Raw genomic sequence first — 18,377 nt, forward strand, 5'->3', positions numbered from 1 at the left:
CATTAGACAGGTTACGCTAACACTCCCCCCACAAGACAGGTTACGCTAACACTCCCCCCACAAGACAGGTAACACTAACACTCCCCCCACAAGACAGGTAACGCTAACACTCCTCCCATTAGACAGGTTACGCTAACACTCCCCCCACAAGACAGGTTACACTAACACTCCCCCCATTAGACAGGTTAGGCTAACACTCGTCCCACATGCTAATAAGGTAGAATGTTCAAGCAGCTATAGCTCTGTCTTATACTAGAGCTACAAGGTTCTGGTTCAAATCCCAGTCCTGGACTTATGCCTAAAAATCAGATGAGGGACTGTCAAAGATGCTGTGTTCTCAAAAGTAAGACCATAAGACGTGGGAGCAGAAATTAGGCCATTTGGCCCATTGAGTCTGCTCTGCCATTCAATCATGGCTGATAAGTGTCTCAACTCCATTCTTCTGTTTTGTCCCCATAGCCTTCGATCCCCTTGACAATCATGAACCTATCTGTTACTGTCTTAAATATACTCAGTGACCTCGCCTCCACAGCCATCTGTGGCAATGAGTTCCAGTAAGGTTAAACTGAAGTCTCGTCTACCTGCTCGGGCAGATATAAAAGATCAAATGACATTACTTCAAAGAGAAGTAGGGGAGTTATTCCCGATGTGCCATTTAATATATGCACTCTCCTAAACGAATTATCTGTCCATCATCACATTACAATTACTGTGACCTTGCTGTATGCAAATTTGCCTGCCACATTTCCTACATCACAACAGTGACTACAAATTGAAAAGAAATGGTTCACTGCCCATTAAAATAATTTGGGACATTAGGTGGCCACGAGTGCTCTATAAAACGTACAGCCTTCAGTATAATGTTCTGCCATTTTTATGCCATCAGCCAAAGGAGCCATCAATAAAAAATGCTTTCTGAAGAAGGGTCTACACCCGAAACGTCAGCCTTCCTGCTCCTCTGATGCTGCTTGGCCTGCTGTGTTCATCTAGCTCTACACCTTGTTATCTTGAATTGAATTGAATTAGCTTTATTGCCACATGCACTCAGATGAGTACAGTGAAAAGTTTACAAGTCGCCACTTACGGTGCCATCTTAGGTATAAGGCAGCTTGGTACAGTTTCTTCAGTACACGTTCTTATGAAAAAAATTAGAAAAATAAAGAAATAAAAAGTCCAATATTGCAGATTGTAGGAATAAGTTAGAAAATAGAGAAATTGAAAAGTTCAGAACAATGGTCCTTCCAAACCAGTCTACTGGGTCTTGACTCCAGATCGTGCTGGGCTTCACCTCGAGGCTCTTGAGGCCAGGAGACCGCTCTGGAATCATCTCAAGACCGTAAATCTCTGCTGCGGCCATGTCGAGCCAAGACACCACCACACTGGGCCAAGAGACCACCCTGCTGGGCCATGGTGAGTAGCTGGTGTGAGAGCTGGAAGAAAGCATGCTTCCCTTCAGCCCCACCTCTTACACTGGGTTGGGGATTGGGGTGGGTGCTGGTGTGTTCATTGATACAATTCCATTTTCTAATGACCATTGGATCTTTCAAGACATGGATCAATAGATGCTTCCTTGCTGCTTAGACCTTGATAACTTCAATGAGGCAGCAATATGAAGGTGAACTGCAAATCAGCCATGTTCTGTTACAGTAGCTGAGCAGAGTAGAGGAGCTGAATGGCCTACATCTGTTACTATGGATGTTCCACTGAATTCTAATTATTATCAAGGCCACATTTGACTGAGTGCGGCATCATGGAGCCCCAGCAAAACAGGGATGAGGGGGAAATCTCACTGCAGGTTGGAGTTGTATCTGGCACAAAAAAAGATGGTTGCTGTTGTTGTCGGAAGTCAATTATCTCAGTGCCAGGAGTTCCTCAGGATAGTGTCCAAGGCCCAACCATTTTCAGCTGTTTCATCATTGACCTTTACTCTAATGCAAGGTCAGAATTGGGGGATGCTCACTGATGACTGCACAATGTTCAATGCAATTTGTGATTCTTCGGATACTGGAGAAATTCATGCCCAAATGCCACAAGATCTGGAGAATGTCTAAGCTTGGTCTGACCGATGGCAAGAAATATTCACACCACACAAATACCAGGTAATGATCATTTCCAATAAGATGGAATCTAACCATTGCCCCTTGACATTCAATGATGTTGCTTTCACTGAATACCCTACTATCAACATCCTGGGGATTACCATTGTCCAGAAATTAAAATGGACCAGCCATTTATATATATATACTACGATGACAATAGCAGGTTGGAATCTAGGAATCATAGAGTCATGGAGATGTACAGCACAGAAACAGACCCTTTGGTCAAACTTGTCCATGCCGACCAGATATCCTATATAAATCTAGCCCCATTGCCAGCATTTGGCCCATATCCCTCTAAACCCTTCCTAATCATATATCCATCCAGATGCCTTTTAAATGTTGTAATTGTACCAGCCTCCACCACTTCCTCTGGCAGCTCATTATATACACACACCACCCTCTGCGTGAAAAAGTTGCCCCTTAGTCCCTTTTTAAATCTTTCCCCTCTCACCTTAAACCTATGCCCTCTAGTTTTGGACTCCCCCACCCCAGGGAAAAGATCTTGTCTATTTACCCTATCCATGCCCCTCATGATTTTATAAACCTTTGTAAGGTCACCACTCAGTCTCCGATGCTCAAGGAAAATAGCCTCAGCCTATCCAGCCTCTCCCTATAGCTCAAACACTCCAACCCTGGCAACATCCTTGTAAATCTTTACTGAACCTTTTCAAATTTCACATCATTTTTCCTATAGCAGGTAGACAAGAATTGCATGACGTATTCCAAAAAGAAGGTTAATCAGTGTCCAGTATACCTGCAACACGACCTCCCAACTTGTATAAATCAATGCGCTGACCAATAAAGGCAAGCATACCAAATGCCTTGTTCACTACCCTATCTACCTGGGACACCACTTTCAAGGAACTATCAACCTTCAATCCAAGGTATGTTTGTTCGGTGACACTCCCCAGAGCTCTATCATTAACTGTATAAGTCTTACCCTGCTTTGCCTTACCAAAATGTAACTTCTCACATTTATCTAAATTAAACCCATCTGCCACTCCTCGGCCCATTGGTCAATCTGATCAAGATCCCATTGTACTCTGAGGTAGCCTTTTTCGCTACACCTCCAATTTTGGTGTCATCTGCAAACTACTAACCATACCTCCTATGTTCATATTGAAGTCATTTACATAAATGACAAAAAGCAGTGGACCCAGCACCGATCCTTGTGGCGCACCGCTGGTCACAGGCCTCCAGTCTGAAAAGCAACCCTCCACCACCACCCTCTGTCTCCGACCTTTGAGCCAGATCTATATCCAAATAGCTAGTTCGCCCTGTATTCCATGTGATCTAACCTTGCTAACCAGTTTGCCATGAGGGACATTGTTGAACGCCTTGCTGAAGACCATGCAGATCATGTCCACTGCTCTGCCCTCTTTGTTACTTCTTCCAAAAACTCAATCAAGTTCGTGAGACATGATCTCCCACGCACCAAGCCATGTTGACTATCCCTAAGCAGTCCTTGCCTTTCCAAATACATGTAAATCCTGCCCCTCAGGATTCCCTCCAACAACTCGCCCACCACCAATGTCAGGCTCACTGGTCTATAGTTCCCTGGCTTTTCCTTTCCGCCTTTCTTAAATAGTGGCATCACATTAGCCAATCTTCAGTTTTTCAGCACCTGACCTGTGGCTATCGATGATACAAATATCTCAGCGAGGGGCCCAGCAATCACTTCCCTAGCTTCCCATAGAGTTCTAGGGTACACCTGATCAGGTCCCAGGGATTTATCCACCTTTGCGCGTTTTAAGACATCCAGCACCTCCTCCTCTGTAATATTAACATTTTTCAAGATGTCACTATTTATTTCCCCACGTTCTCAATCTTCCGTATCCTTCTGCACTGTAAATACTGATGCAAAATACTCATTTAGTATCTCCCTCATCTCTTGCAGTTCCACATATAGTTGGCCTTGCTGATCTTTAAGGGGCCCCAATCTCTCCCTAGTTACTCTTTTGTCCTTAATGTATTTGTAGAATCACCCATTCAGTGAGTAATTCACCCCCTGAATTCCCAAAGCCCATCCACCATGTACAAGGCACAAGTCAGGAGTGTGATGGAATGCCTGGATGAAAGCTGCTCCAACAACACTCTTGGCACCATCCAAAACAAAGCAGCCCTTTTATTGGCAACACAGTTACAAACATTTAATTCCTCCACCACCAACACACAGAGGCAGCAATGTGTACCATTTACAAAATTGACAGCAGAAATTCAACGAGGTTCCTAAGACAGTACCATCCAAACCAACAACTGCTAACATCTAGAAGAACAAGGGCAGCAAAAATATCGAAACACCTCAACCTACAAGTTCTGCTCCAAGCCACTCACCATCCTGACTTGGAAATGTATCGCTGTGTCATTGGGCCAAAATCCTGGAATTTCCTCCCCTACAGCATTGGACTACACTAAATAGGCTGCAGCGGTTCAAGAAAGCAGCCCAGTGCTACCTTCCCAGGGGCAACTAGGGCTGGGCAATTAATGCTGGGTCAACCAGCAACCTGTAAGTGAGTCAGAAAGAAAAAGCTCATCTCACCGTCGTTTGTTGGTTGACAATGGCCTGAAATGGCTTCCATGATTGAGTAGGGACAACCATTTCAAAAAAAAGAAATTTGAAGCGGTTTGAAATGTGTTAATGACACAAGAGGGGAATATAAGTGTACCTTCAGTTGATGCAAGTGTCTCTTTTCTGCTGACTACATCTATGACTTCGGTGGTAGCGCTGTAATGTAAAAAGCTGAACCTGTGGTGGCCTTCCTAGATCCCTTCGAGTCAGTGGTCTTATCAGAAGTGAATGGAACACACTGTTGCTGTCTCCAGGCAGTGGTAACTCTCAAGCCTGAGGTCAACCTGGTTGGTGGATTCCTAGAACCTCTCCTCACACAACAAAACACATGAAGCCAGAAATGAAGGTTACGCTAGGAAACACTCTCTGCCTGAGGTTGCGATGTGTGCCATTGGGTACTTGTCCATTTCCGCCGGTTATGTGTCAGGACCCCACAATCGGAATGGGATTGTCTACAGCAGGTACGAGACCATATATGGAGAGTCATGGTCATGACCACATTGCTGGGGGGAGTGAGAAATTGGGATTTAATTGGAGACTAACAAAGTGGAATGGGGAGGGGAATAGTTGGGGAGTGGGAGACAGTGGAGTAGGGGAAGGGGAGATAATGGAGTACAAGAGAGTGGGGAGTAGAGTGGGGGAGGGGACAGAGGTGGCGAGGGAGGTGGAGTAAGAGTGTTCAGGAATCAGAGACTACTATGTGGCAGAATTCAGAAACAGCTAATATGTTGGGATGTTTCGGCATTGGTCTGATATTATTTTAATGGGATGTTTTCAGTAGAGAAAAGTAGATGAAGGATCATTACGAGATGACAGTGGGAATACGTGGAGGCAATTTGAGACATAGTTAGGAAACTATTTTGAATCGTGAATGTAAAAAGCAGCATTGGGAGTTTGCTTAATTGGATTTCCACATGGAGCAGTGTCCTGATATTTGTTTATGTTGGATTTCTGTCAATACGTTGATCACTGCTCTTCCTGAGGCAAGGGTCCAAAGTGACAAGGTGAGAAATCCTTTTAATCAACACCTTCCAATTCATTCCATAAATCAAATGACCTAGAGGACATCTTCGGCACACATAATAGGGTCAGAAACACAAAAAACAGAATGTGAGTTAAATTCTGGCTGTAATGTGTAATCACAATTGTAAAAGAGAACTATTTTGGCCAACTTTGATTCTGTGTTAATATGTGCTGAGCTATTTCAGGAGTTAATGTCCAGCACAGCTGCATTATATGTAGGAAGAAAAGAGATAAATTATATTTTAATTAAAATCTTATTACACTCACTTTCACCCCAGAGTGATTTCAAATAAATTGAGACTGATGTTCTATTTTTGAAATACTGTGACACAATACTTGAATGTCTATCTTTGACGTTCATCAGAAGCTCAATCATTTTAAATTAACTTCATTAGTAGTGATTTTGTTAAATAAACTAAAACCCTATGCAATACATGAAGTGATATCCTAGCTTATTGGGATTTCAATTTGAGGTGCCATGTTTGTCAAACTCACAAAGAGATAAAAAAATTCTTCATTATTTATGAAGAATTGCTTTGATTCTAATCACCCTTACCCAAGGCTAAGCTATTTCTGTTAAATTACTAAGATTTAATATGTTTGAAATGAACCAATTGATCACAAAGGATATTGCACACGGAGAGTCAATCATATATCATCTTTAGGTCATATAAGTTATAGAATGAAGGGATCATTAGACAAGTATATTCCTATGCAAAGAAATTCTCATTTTAAACTCATATCATACCCTTTTTACATTTCCATTAGATTTAGATTCAGATTTATTTAATATTGTCACTTGTACCTAGGTACAGTGAAAAGTGGATAATGTCGCCACATTCTGGCGCCATCTTGGATTACAGAATAAATTACTCAGTAAATTGTATAAATGGTAAAATACTGAATAAGTTAATATTAAATTGATGTTACTAAAACTGAAATAGATTCAAAACTTCATCCTTCCCTCTCCGTAGACTTCACCCTCTCTACTCCTCCAGTCACCAACATGGTCCCCATTGTCCTGGCAACGTGCTCCTGTTCTGCCATCACCGGTGATGTCACTTCCATGTCCACCACCTCTGACGGGTTGAAGACGGTCACGCTGCGTGGGTCCTGCACCTTCTCTGACACTGGACATTGACCGATGGGATCCTGGTTCCAGGTCAACCGAAGGGATCCTGGCTCTTTCTTCTGATGCTGCCACCAAGGATGGAGGGGGGATGGAGATACATGGGGCCCTGGCCTCCAGCAGGAGGACATCAGGAGAAGGCCCCAAGGCAACCAAAACAAAAAAACAAGCTGGAAAGACAACGATGAAACCATGTGGATGTGGCAGAACCTGCCGCATGAACTGCATGATAAATTTCGATGACAATATTAGTGAATGGAAATAACATAAGAACATAAGAACAAGGAGCAGGAGGAGGCCATCCGGCCCCTCGAGCCTGCCCCGCCATTTAATAAGATTATGGCTGATCTTTTTGAGACTCAGCTCCACTTACCCGCCCACTCACCATAACCCTTAATTCCTTTACTGTTCAAAAATTTATCCAGCCTTGCCTTAAAAACATTCAGCGAGGTAGCTTCAACTGCTTCACTGGGCAGGGAATTCCACAAATTCACAACCCTTTGGGTGAAGAAGATCCTCCTGACCTCAGTCCTACATCTGCTTCCCTTTAGTTTGAGGCTATGCCCTCTAGTCCTAGTTTCACCCACTAGTGGAAACAACCTCCCTGCCTCCACCTTCTCTATTCCCTTCATAATCTTATATGTTTCTATAAGATCTCCCCTCATTCTTCTGAATTCCAATGAGTATAATCCCAGTCTACTCAGTCTCTCCTCATAATCCAACCCTCTCAACTCTGGAATCAACCGAGTGAATCTCCTCTGCACCCCCTCCAGTGCTAGTATATCCCTTCTCAAGTAAGGAGACCAAAACTGCACACAGTACTCCAGGTGTGGCCTCACCAGGACCCTAAACAGCTGCAGCATAGCCTCCCTGTTTTTAAACTCCATCCCTCGAGCAATGGCAGACAAAATTCCATTTGCCTTTTTAATCACCTGCTGCACCTGCAATCCCACCTTCAGCGATTCATGCACAAGGACACCCAAGTCCCTCTGCACAGCAGCGTGCTGCAATTTTTTACCATTTAAAACATAGTCCATTTTGCTGTTATTCCTACCAAAATGGATGACCTCACACTTATCAACAGTGTACTCCATTTGCCAGACCTTTGCCCACTCACATAGACTATCTACATCCCTCTGCAGACTTTCAGTGTCTTCTGCACACTTTGCACTACCACTCACCTTAGTGTCATCTGCAAATTTTGACACACCACACTTAGTCCCCAACTCCAAATCATCTATGTAAATTGTAAACAATTGCGGTCCCAACACTGATCCCTGAGGCACACCACTAGCCACTGACCGCCAACCAGAAAAACACCCATTTACCCCTACTCTTTGCTTTCTACTGGTTAACCAATCCTCTATCCATGCCAATATATTACCTGTAATACCGTGCAACTTTACCTTATGTAGCAGCCTTTGGTGTGGCACCTTGTCAAATGCCTTCTGGAAATCCGGATACACCACATCCACAGGTTCCCCATTGTCCACCATGCAAATAATGTCCTCAAAGAATTCCACCAAATTAGTTAAACATGACCTACCCTTCATGAACCCATGCTGGGTGTTCCCAATGGGACAATTTATATCCAGATGTCTTGCTTTTCTTCCTTAATGATAGATTCAAGCATTTTCCCCACTACTGAAGTTAAGCTAACTGGCCTATAGCTACCTGCTTTTTGTCTACTTCCTTTTTTAAACAGTGGCGTCACATTGGCTGTTTTCCAATCTGCGGGAACCACCCCAGAGTCCAGTGAATTTTGGTAAATAATTACTAGTGCATTTGCTATTTCCCCCATCACCTCTTTTAGTACCCTGGGATGCATTTCATCAGGGCCAGGAGACTTGTCTACCTTTAGCCCCATTAGCTTGCCCAGCACTGCCTCCTTAGTGATACTGATAGTTTCTAGGTCTTCACCTGCTATAACCTTCTTGCCATCAGTTTTTGGCATGTTATTTGTGTCTTCCACTGTGAAAACTGACACAAAATAACTGTTTAATGCCTTGGCTATTTCCTCATTCCCAGTTATTAAATTGGCCTTCTTATCCTCTAAAGCACCAATGTTTACCTTCGCCACTCTTTTACGATTTATATATTTACAGAAACTTTTGCTGCCTGTTTTTATATTCTGAGCTAGTTTACTCTCATAATCTATCTTACTTTTCTTTATAACTTTCTTTGTGGCTTTCTGTTGGCCTTTAAAGATTTCCCAGTCTACTAGTTTCCCACTACTCTTTGCTTTTTTGTATGTGATTTTTTACAATCTGATACTTTCCTTTATTTCCTTAGACATCCAGGGCTGGCTCTCTCTTTTCCTACAGTTCTTCCTTATCACTGGAATATACTTCTGCTGAGCACTGTGCAAAATCGTTTTGAAAGTCCTCCACCATTCCTCAATTGACCCACCATAAAGTTTTTGCTCCCATGCTAGCTTCGCTAACTCCTCTCTCATCCCATCATAGTCTTCTCTCCACCTATCTTCTCCTTTATCCATCTTCTATCCGCCTCTCCCCTCTCCCTATTTATTTCAGAATCCCCTTCCCCTCCCCCATTTCTGAAGAAGGGTCTAGGCCCGAAACGTCAGCCTTCCTGCTGCTCTGATGCTGCTTGGCCTGCTGTGTTCATCCAGCTCTACACCTTGTTATCTCAGATCCTCCAGCATCTGCAGTTCCTACTATCTCCAGAACCTCTGACACTCCTGTTTATATCTATCAACCAGGGCTCCCTGACTGGACCAGATTAACAGCCCCAATCAGGGACCTCATTTTCCATGAGGTCCACCTGGCTGACCTCTTTACAGTCACTACAGTTTCATTTTCCCCACCTTCAATGCTTAGCTTATATCTCTGGTGCACATATCCTTGGACAGATAGCTTGCAGTTCAACTCAATCAAATGTCCCCCAACTCCTTCCCGATATGCTGACTGTCCTGGGATTTAAAACTTAAGATCAGAACATTCATTTCAAAAAGTGAGGGAATGTACTGGTTTGATTTTATGTGAACGGGTTTCGAATGACTTCGAAATATTTCAGACAGTTGATCGTTACCAAGACCACGGCCTATAGCATTGCTAGAAAATTGGACAGAACAAAGACTTTTCAAATATCTAAAACAAGTAAAAACAGAGAATATGAAATAGATAATTTCACTGATTCAGCCACAGTAAATTAGCAATGTAAATGCAAAATACTGCAGCTTCTACAATTGTGAAATAAACAAAAACAGAAAATGCTGGGAATGTTCAGTAGATGTGATGGATTTAAAATTTCAGATCAACGATGTTCAGGTGAAGGGACATCTGCCTGAAATGTTAACTCTGTTTCCAGCTCCACAGATGCTGCCAGATCCACTGAATATTTCAAGAATTTTCCATTTTAATGACACGTAATAATACACTGCACAATCCAAGGCAAAAATATCTTTCACATTACAAAACACTCTTAAGATTCTGCTTAATCGTCTCCAGCAAGGCTTTGGCAGATCATTAACGTTATTGGAGACAACATCTCTGCTGCATATTTCCTGTTGGTTACATTCCTCTTGTCATATCAAAGTGTTACACACTACAGACTGTCTCATACTTTATAGGGAAGGATAAAGATACTTATTAGGAACATACAAAACAACACCAGAGCCAAGATCTCTGCAGTCTAGAATACAAATTTGTCCAATGCTTAATTCACAACTATTTCTATGTATCCATGAGGCAATACATGCTTATATTACATACCAGGTTACAATCCAACAGGTTTATTTGAACTCACAAGCTTTCAAAGCATTGTCCCGAAGTCTTCACCTGATGATGGAACAGTGCTCTGAAAGCTTGTGATTTCAAATAAAAGGAGTATAACCTGGTATCGTATGACTTCTGACTTTGTCCATCCCAGTCTAACACCGGCTCATCCCCATCAATGTATTACAGATGGCATAACATTCTTGACTATATAAAATAGAATGTCCCCTCCCTTACCAAGACCAGCATCACAGCAGGTTTTAATTTTTATCTCAACATAGATTCTTAGGAGCAGAAGGTCTCCAGAATGCCTCCATTCCATATTACAGCTTACAACATTTTTGTGAGACGATGCCTCAGCATAATATTAATCGTTTTCTCCAATTACCTGCAATGTGTGCTCAATAGCATTGGGAAAATTCTTGAGCGTACAGATGGGAATGGAATTTTCTGGAGCGTCCCCGCTGGATGAATAGGACTCGGTAAGGTGAGGAACGACAACCTGGAAGTTTCCTTTCGTACCCAGTGTACCTGACTCCAGCAGTGGTTTCTGGTATAAGACACAACGGCTATCCATGTAGCGTCCTGGAAGCAAAAGGAAAATGGACATTACAAACAACATTTCTCCTGAAATGTACATCAAATTTTCGGAGGATATCTTAGATCTAGTGTTAAATGTTCTGTGTGCAAGACTGTATCGGATACGTACGATCCTTATTTGGATATTGCTCTTGAAATAAGGCAAGCACCCAATATTGTCAGAGCCCTCGAGCTCTCAGTGAAGCCTGAGTTCCTCAGTGGTGAGAATGCTTATATATGCGCGAAGAGCAAGAAGAAGGTTCCAGCTACCAAACGCTTTTCCATTCACAGAGTTTCAAATGTGTTGACCCTGTCCCTGAAATGATTTGCAAACTTCAGTGGTGGTAAAATCACAAAGCATGTTGGTTATCCTGAACATTTGAATATGTGGCCATATATGTCCCAAAGTAATGGTGAGCCAGTCAATTATGGATTGTATGCAGTGTTGGTACATTCTGGGTATAGTTGTCATGCTGGACACTACTACCGTTATGTCAAGGCCAGTAATGGGCAATGGTATCATATGAATGATTCAATGGTTCATTCTAGCAATATCAAGGTGGTGCTGAATCAACAGGCTTATGTACTTTTCTACTTGAGAATGCCAACAGCAGTGTAGATGATGCATCTGAGCAGAACCTGTTACAGACCCTTGCCAAAACCAGTAATGGCACAACCATGCCCAAGAAGCCCACACTGAATGGATATTCGAGTTCACCTCAGATGACAAAGAAACCAGAGTCTCTGCAAGCAAAGTTGCAAGCTTCTGCAAGTGTTGGTGTGCCAGTCCCAAGAAACAGCACTAACCAGTCACCCAAGCTTCCAGTGAAACCAACATGTGCACCAACCTTCATAGATGAGTCATTGAAGAGGATTGAGAAATCTTTACCCCAGCTACAATCAAAATCTTCTCAGGGCCAGTCAGCAAGTAACTCAAGTAGTGGCAGAACATCAGTATCAGAAAATGCAAAGGTGACTGCACCAGAAAGCAAGGAACGACCTACATCTAGCTCATTCAAGTCATTGTTAACTGGTGGATCTGAGCAGAAAGGAAAAGAAGATATCCATAACACACAGAAAGATTTTGGCAGTGCAAAACGCAGTTTGAATGGGAGCAACGTTGCAAAAAATGGATTGAATAACCAACACTCTGAGCCCAAAGACTCGGATTCAGAATCTCAAACGCACAGCTCAGCCAATGAGAGGACTGAGAGTAGTGCTGAGGATCAGGGAGTGTCCAAAGTAAAGCCCCAGCTGCTTGCAGGAGAGCAGTCTAACACAATGTCACCACCTCCAGCTAAGAGGCTTGCACTGTCAGCCAAAAAGGTTGGTGTGCGATGTGGGGTGCAGGAATTGTTATGCATCTAAATATTTATATGTTGGGAGTTAGTTAGTTCACTTCGCTGGACCGGTGGTTTGTAATATTGAGTGATGCTAACAGTGTGGGTTCAATTCCCAAGCTGGCTGAGACCATTATGAAGGTCCTGTCTTGTCAATATCACCCTTCACCTGTGGAGTGGTGACCATCAGGTTAAACTCATTGCCAATTATCTCTTTCTCTGAGAATATCCCTATGGTCCTTTGGGACTGTGGTGGCTTTATATGATGTTCTCAAGTTGCATTGTTTTCAGGTAGACCTATAAATTAACATTTAATCATACCAGTTATGAGTTTGTACTTGTGTTAATGCATGATGGTGATAGTACTTCATTAGATCTGTGTTTAGGAAAGGTTTTTTTTAGCTCACGGGTTTTTGGTGAAAAAAGATGCTTTTACTTAGAAGCATTTGCAAATTTGACTGTGCTAAAGAATTTAAATAAATAAAAAAAAGCTTGCTTTTATTATTGTAGCGGTATAATAGGAATGTTGCTGCACTAACAATCCTGAAACCAAGGTTCATTTCACTATGCTCAGTGACAGGAATGGAAGAGTTCTTTGTATTTTATTGTTCTTTTATTGGACTGCGTACAATATATACAGAGCAAGAAAAAGTCTCTATGTGATATCCTGGAGGAAGACTTCTCATCTCATTAGCTATTCTATTGATAGCTGCTTCCCTTCTATCACACAGGCTAATGCTCTGCAAACATGGGTCAAATTCTATCACAGCAGATAGTGGAATTTGAATTTCAATTAATAATCCTGAAATATAAAGCTCGTTTCAGTAAAGCTGACATGACAACTGTTGTAAAATTCCAAATAAAAACCGAAAGAACTATGGATGCTGTAAATCAGGAACAAAAAAAAAAGTTGCTGGAAAAGCTCAGCAGGTCTGGCAGCATCTGTGAAGAAGAAAGTCAGAGTTAGCGTTTCGGGTCCGGTGACCCTTCCTCAGAACTGGGGAACAAGAGGTTCATTCAATGACCCACACCACAGTTCATTGACCCCATGGAAAGCCTAAGGCTGTAGGTCCACCTTGAAACACAGCTTTGCGTGTGTTATTCCTAGTAATGTACAACATTATCATTTGTTGATATACTAATTGAACATGTTTGTTGTGCAGTTTAAACCAGTAAACACATGGACAACAAAACAATTTAACAGCAGAGAGCAGGCTCTGCTGATTGTAACTGTGATATTGTTGCATTGACTGAATTGAGCTGCAGAAATACCTGCAGTGAGCAGTGTTACTTGGGTAGTTCCAGCTCCGTACACCGTATGAGCTGCTGTTCATGATAAGGGTTGCTGCCACCATCCTCCTTCAAATGTAGGAAACTACAAGGCCTGCTTGGTGCAGTGTGGGAGTGGAAAACCATTTTCTGGTCTAACTAGAACAAGTCTCAAAAAAAGCCCCGAAAGAACTGTGAATGTTGTAAATCAGAAACAAAAACAGAAACTGCTGGAACAGCTCAGCAGGTCTGGCTGGCTCAGTGGTTAGCACTGCTGCCTCACAGCGCCAGGGACCCGGGTATGATTCCACCCTCGGGCGACTGTCTGTGTGGAGTTTGGTCATTCTCCCTGTGTCTGTGTGGGTTTCCTCTGGGTGCTTTGGTTTCCTTCCACAATCTAAAGACATGCAGGCTAGGTGGATTGGCCATGCTAAGTTGCCCATAGTGTTCAGCAATGTGTAGATTAGGTGGGTTATAGGGGGAAGGGTTTGGGTGGGATGTTCTGAGGGTCAGTGTGAACTTGTTGGGCCAAAGGGCCTGTTTCCACACTGTAGGGATTCTATGATCTATGATCTGTGAAGAGAAATCAAAGTTAATGTTTCAGGTCTGGTGACCCTTCCTCAGAGTCTCTTGCAGCTAACAATATATAATTTATTGCATGTTAGTAACTCGTTACAGGTTACATTGATATGACAGACATTGTTAGAGATTTTGAGGAGGGCCAGAAGCTAGATCTTGCTCCTATGAGATTCTTAGCTATTCTGTCCACAAGTCCATATTACATCATCAGACTTCAGTATTAATGCTTTCAGACCCTTACACAACAAATAGTAAAAATGACTGTTGGTAATCACAGACAAGGCAATTGGTGTATAAGGTGTTGGTTCTGAAAGGGCTAGTGTTGGAGACTTCTTTAGGCTCTACCTGATCTGGTGAAGTCTCATGGTCTAGAGTGAAGCATTAGGATGGCCGGCTCCACATCTTGATCAGGTCAAATGTGTGAACCCTAATTCCTCGTGGTCTTAGCTACTATGTCTAAATAACCACAATGTAACTAATATCTATTAACATTCAAGGTCAAAAATCACATGACACCAGGTTATAGTCAAACAGGTTTAATTGAAAACACAAGCTTTCGGAGCTTCGCTCCTTCTCAGGGGCCAAGCTCTATTTTGTTGTTAAGGCATGTGCATCTTCTTCTTAATACTTGGTGACAATTCCTCTTCTTCTGCTGTTAACTGAACAGGCCCTTAGTCCCAGTATAGAAAGGAGGATTGGAGGCAGCACACTCTCTTAACAATTATCTGGTAATAGTTTATTTTGTAAACATGTATCACAGTGATCAGCATTTGAATTTACGCTTAAATGACTGAAGGTCAAAAGGTGGGAAATAAAATCCATTTGACACAGGAGATAAAAAAAATTCAGAACACAAGGGACTTTACTGTATTACGGACATGACCGCTTTATGAATACTCAGTCAGGAATTCAGCAGCTGTAAGAACAGTCTGCAGGATGTTTAAATGGAAATATGGGGTGAAAGCAGAACTCCAGCTTAAAATGTTCACTTCAGAGCTGATACACTGCACAGGAAAAGACAGTATGGACTGGTGAGAAAGCAATAAGATTAATCACACTTGATAGAGTCCTTAGAGAAAAAGAAACTAGAGGGATAGCACTGATTTGAGGATTGGCTCGGAAGCAACTGCATTTTGATCTATGGCAATAAAGTTAAAAGATGCCTGTAGGCAAGTGGAAAAAAAAACTTTAAAGATTTTTTTTTAGATGCAAACGTCCAAATTAGCAAGTTTTGAGTTTAAATGGAGCATCTATTGTACACAGAGAATGTCTCCACCATAGCAAGCACACATCATAAGCAACAAAGCAAAGGACCATTAATTTATATCAAGAACATGTTGCTAGGAATGTCACAGAGCAGATTTATAGTGACAGAAAGGCAATTCACAAGATTTAGAAGATCAAATCTAACAGAAGAAGATAGTTAGAACAGTTTGAGACTGTGATAACATTGGGAGAAATAATATAGATTGCTGATTTGGTGGGATTATTTATTAAGGTAGGAAGAGTAAAAACTTCAAAACTAGCAATCTACAACGTTAAGATGCTATAATTTTAAAACAACTTTATTGTATTAAAAATAGCCATTTTAAGAAGCAATTTTGTTTTATTCACTTGTGGGATGTGGGCATCACTGGCTGGGCCAGGAGAGATAATACTACCTCAAATATTTAATGTCAGAGATGGGCCAAACAGTACACAGATCTAGGCATTTTGGACAAAATACTTCTTAAAGTACAGAATTGCTTCAAAATTAAACGTTAAATCTCAAGCTGAATAAATAAATACACTACTGTATTTAACAGGACCTGCAACTGATGCAGTTATAAATAGCCAAAATATAAATGATGCCTTTGAAGAAGCTCTTACAGCTTTTGAAAATTATGTTAATCTAGGAACAAACAATCTTCAAAGGAGAAGATTTAACAGAAGAGTACAGCATCTAGCGTCCACTGATAATTTAATTAATGACCTCTACAAATTAGCGAAAATGGCAGCTATTGAGCATCAAAATCAGAATTCATGAGAGACAGGATTATCATTGGTGAGGCTTTGTCAGCATAATTACAGTTCAAAAGTGTTCTGATCTTGGACAAAGTTGTTCAAATTGCACTGGAAGCAGAAAATACGATGACTCACGGTCAAATTTTGAGAGAAAAAGGACAATTTTACCACAGGAGAACAAATCTACTTTACAAAAACGTAAACACTCTGAAGAAATATATGAAATGCTAACACAAAGGGTAGGTAAAACAGCAGATAGGAAGGGTCAGTGTAATTTTTTTTTTCTTTATTGGTTGACGGGATAAGGACGTCGCTGGCAAGGCAAGCAATAACACCACTAGGCCATTGCCTCCCCCAAGTGCTGTGGAACATAGCATAATAAGTGTCCAGCAATCACAACAGTGTGCTACATCTCTGGAGCTAAAGGTCATTCCCAGAAGATGTATAGAAGTAGGTGCAGTTTCAGAGCAACGAGTGAAATGCTTACTCAAATAAAGGTGTTAATGCGATAGAATCATCACCATTAGAAATGATGGAGGAATTCCTAGGGAGAATTCTGATTGCATTGGTGAGTTGGACAGAAGTCATTTGCATAAATTGGCAGCTCATTAATTTTAAGTTTGATGCAGGGTTGAGTGCCGCTGTCCTATCAGATAGAATACCATGGCTGAAGAAACAGAGACTACAACCCACACATGTAAAATGAGTAACCCTCTGGGTAAAGGTATGCTACAAGTTACATGACAAGAGAAAGAGTGTCAAAGTTTGGAAAATGTGGATGTAATTCACAATAGACATTTCTCACTGCCATTTACAATACTAGGTAGATTGGTTGGAATGGATGAATTGCCTTAGTGTCCAACAATCATGCTGGCCCCACTTCCTTAGGCACCTTCAAATTAACTCTGTTTTAGGTTGTGTAATCGTGCCGGAACAGCTTGCTGTGCTGTGAAAGATTATTCACTATTTCAGGAATCTTTGTTTCCACAAATTGTTAAGGATTGCCATAAGGTTAGGGGGAGGGGTGTGGGGGTTTGGATTCAACCCAATCATTGTGCTGCAACAAAAGTGCAACTAAATTAATAAGGCTTTAAATGCTATAGAGTGCTAAATATAAGAGTCAGCTGTGAAAAAGATTGAAATTTCACAGCCATCAAAGAAAGAGATATTTAACACCAGTGGTGAATGAACAAAATTGAGACATGAAAAGTTGCTAGTTGCTTCATCATAGTGAAGAGTTCTTCAGTATTTAACCCAGTGTCTCTCCAGTCACTATTCTGTGGGTGGTTAAAGAGTTTCTTACACAAACCACTGTTTAGAGAGAGACATTCTTCTTCAAACTGTGTTTGAGCTCCAGAGGTAGACGAGCGATTCGGTGGTCACTGAGAATGTGCCCAAGAAGTAATTTTTGCATAAACGCTTATAGAAGAATTTTGAGACTTGTAATGTTGGTTGCACTCTCATCTCTGGCTCAGAAGCTTGTGCAGCTTTCACTCCAACAGTTTGAGCCTTTGCTGTACTGAGGGAGGGCTGGATTGTCTTTCTTTTCTCATGAAATATTAAAGCCAGATGTTGTTTACCCTCTTGCGCGGATGTAAAGATCCCACGGCCAGTATTCTGTAGTAAAAAGAACTGCAGGACAATTGTCCGAGCTAAACTTCATCAGCATCACCAAAAACAATAGGATTGTTTGTATTGCTCTGCCAAAGAATCAGCACAGGCATTATGGTAGAATTGCCATTTTCTGTGCCATAATGACTAGGTCATTGATGGTCGTGGGATCTTTTGGTTTACTTTACCCCTTCATGGAATGTGGGTATTGCTGGCAAGAGTCAAGTTCATTGTCAATTCCCAATTATCCTTGAATTGAGTGACTTGCTTGAGCATTTCAGAAGACAGCTAAGAGTCAACTACATTGCTGTGGGTTTAGAATTGAATTTTGGGTGGATCAGCTGAGGATGGCAGACTTCCTTTCGAAAGGACCTTTATAGAACCAGATGGGATTTTACAACAATCTCTCATTGTTGTTTTGTTGACCATTATTGAGAC

General features: G+C 41.7%; 1 protein-coding gene across 1 annotated transcript in view; it reads right to left on the reverse strand.

Annotated features, from left to right (window-relative positions):
• The window catches only part of uba1 (ubiquitin-like modifier activating enzyme 1), a 272,418-nt gene that overhangs the window by 223,149 nt on the left and 30,892 nt on the right, over positions 1-18,377 (reverse strand). The window contains exon 13 of the mRNA XM_048606255.1: positions 10,946-11,142. Coding sequence (XP_048462212.1) covers positions 10,946-11,142 — 197 coding nt within the window. The remainder of the gene's footprint in view (positions 1-10,945; positions 11,143-18,377) is intronic.

This window comes from Rhincodon typus, chromosome 16, assembly GCF_021869965.1.
Source record: "Rhincodon typus isolate 14 chromosome 16, sRhiTyp1.1, whole genome shotgun sequence".
Classification (NCBI taxonomy): domain Eukaryota; kingdom Metazoa; phylum Chordata; class Chondrichthyes; order Orectolobiformes; family Rhincodontidae; genus Rhincodon; species Rhincodon typus.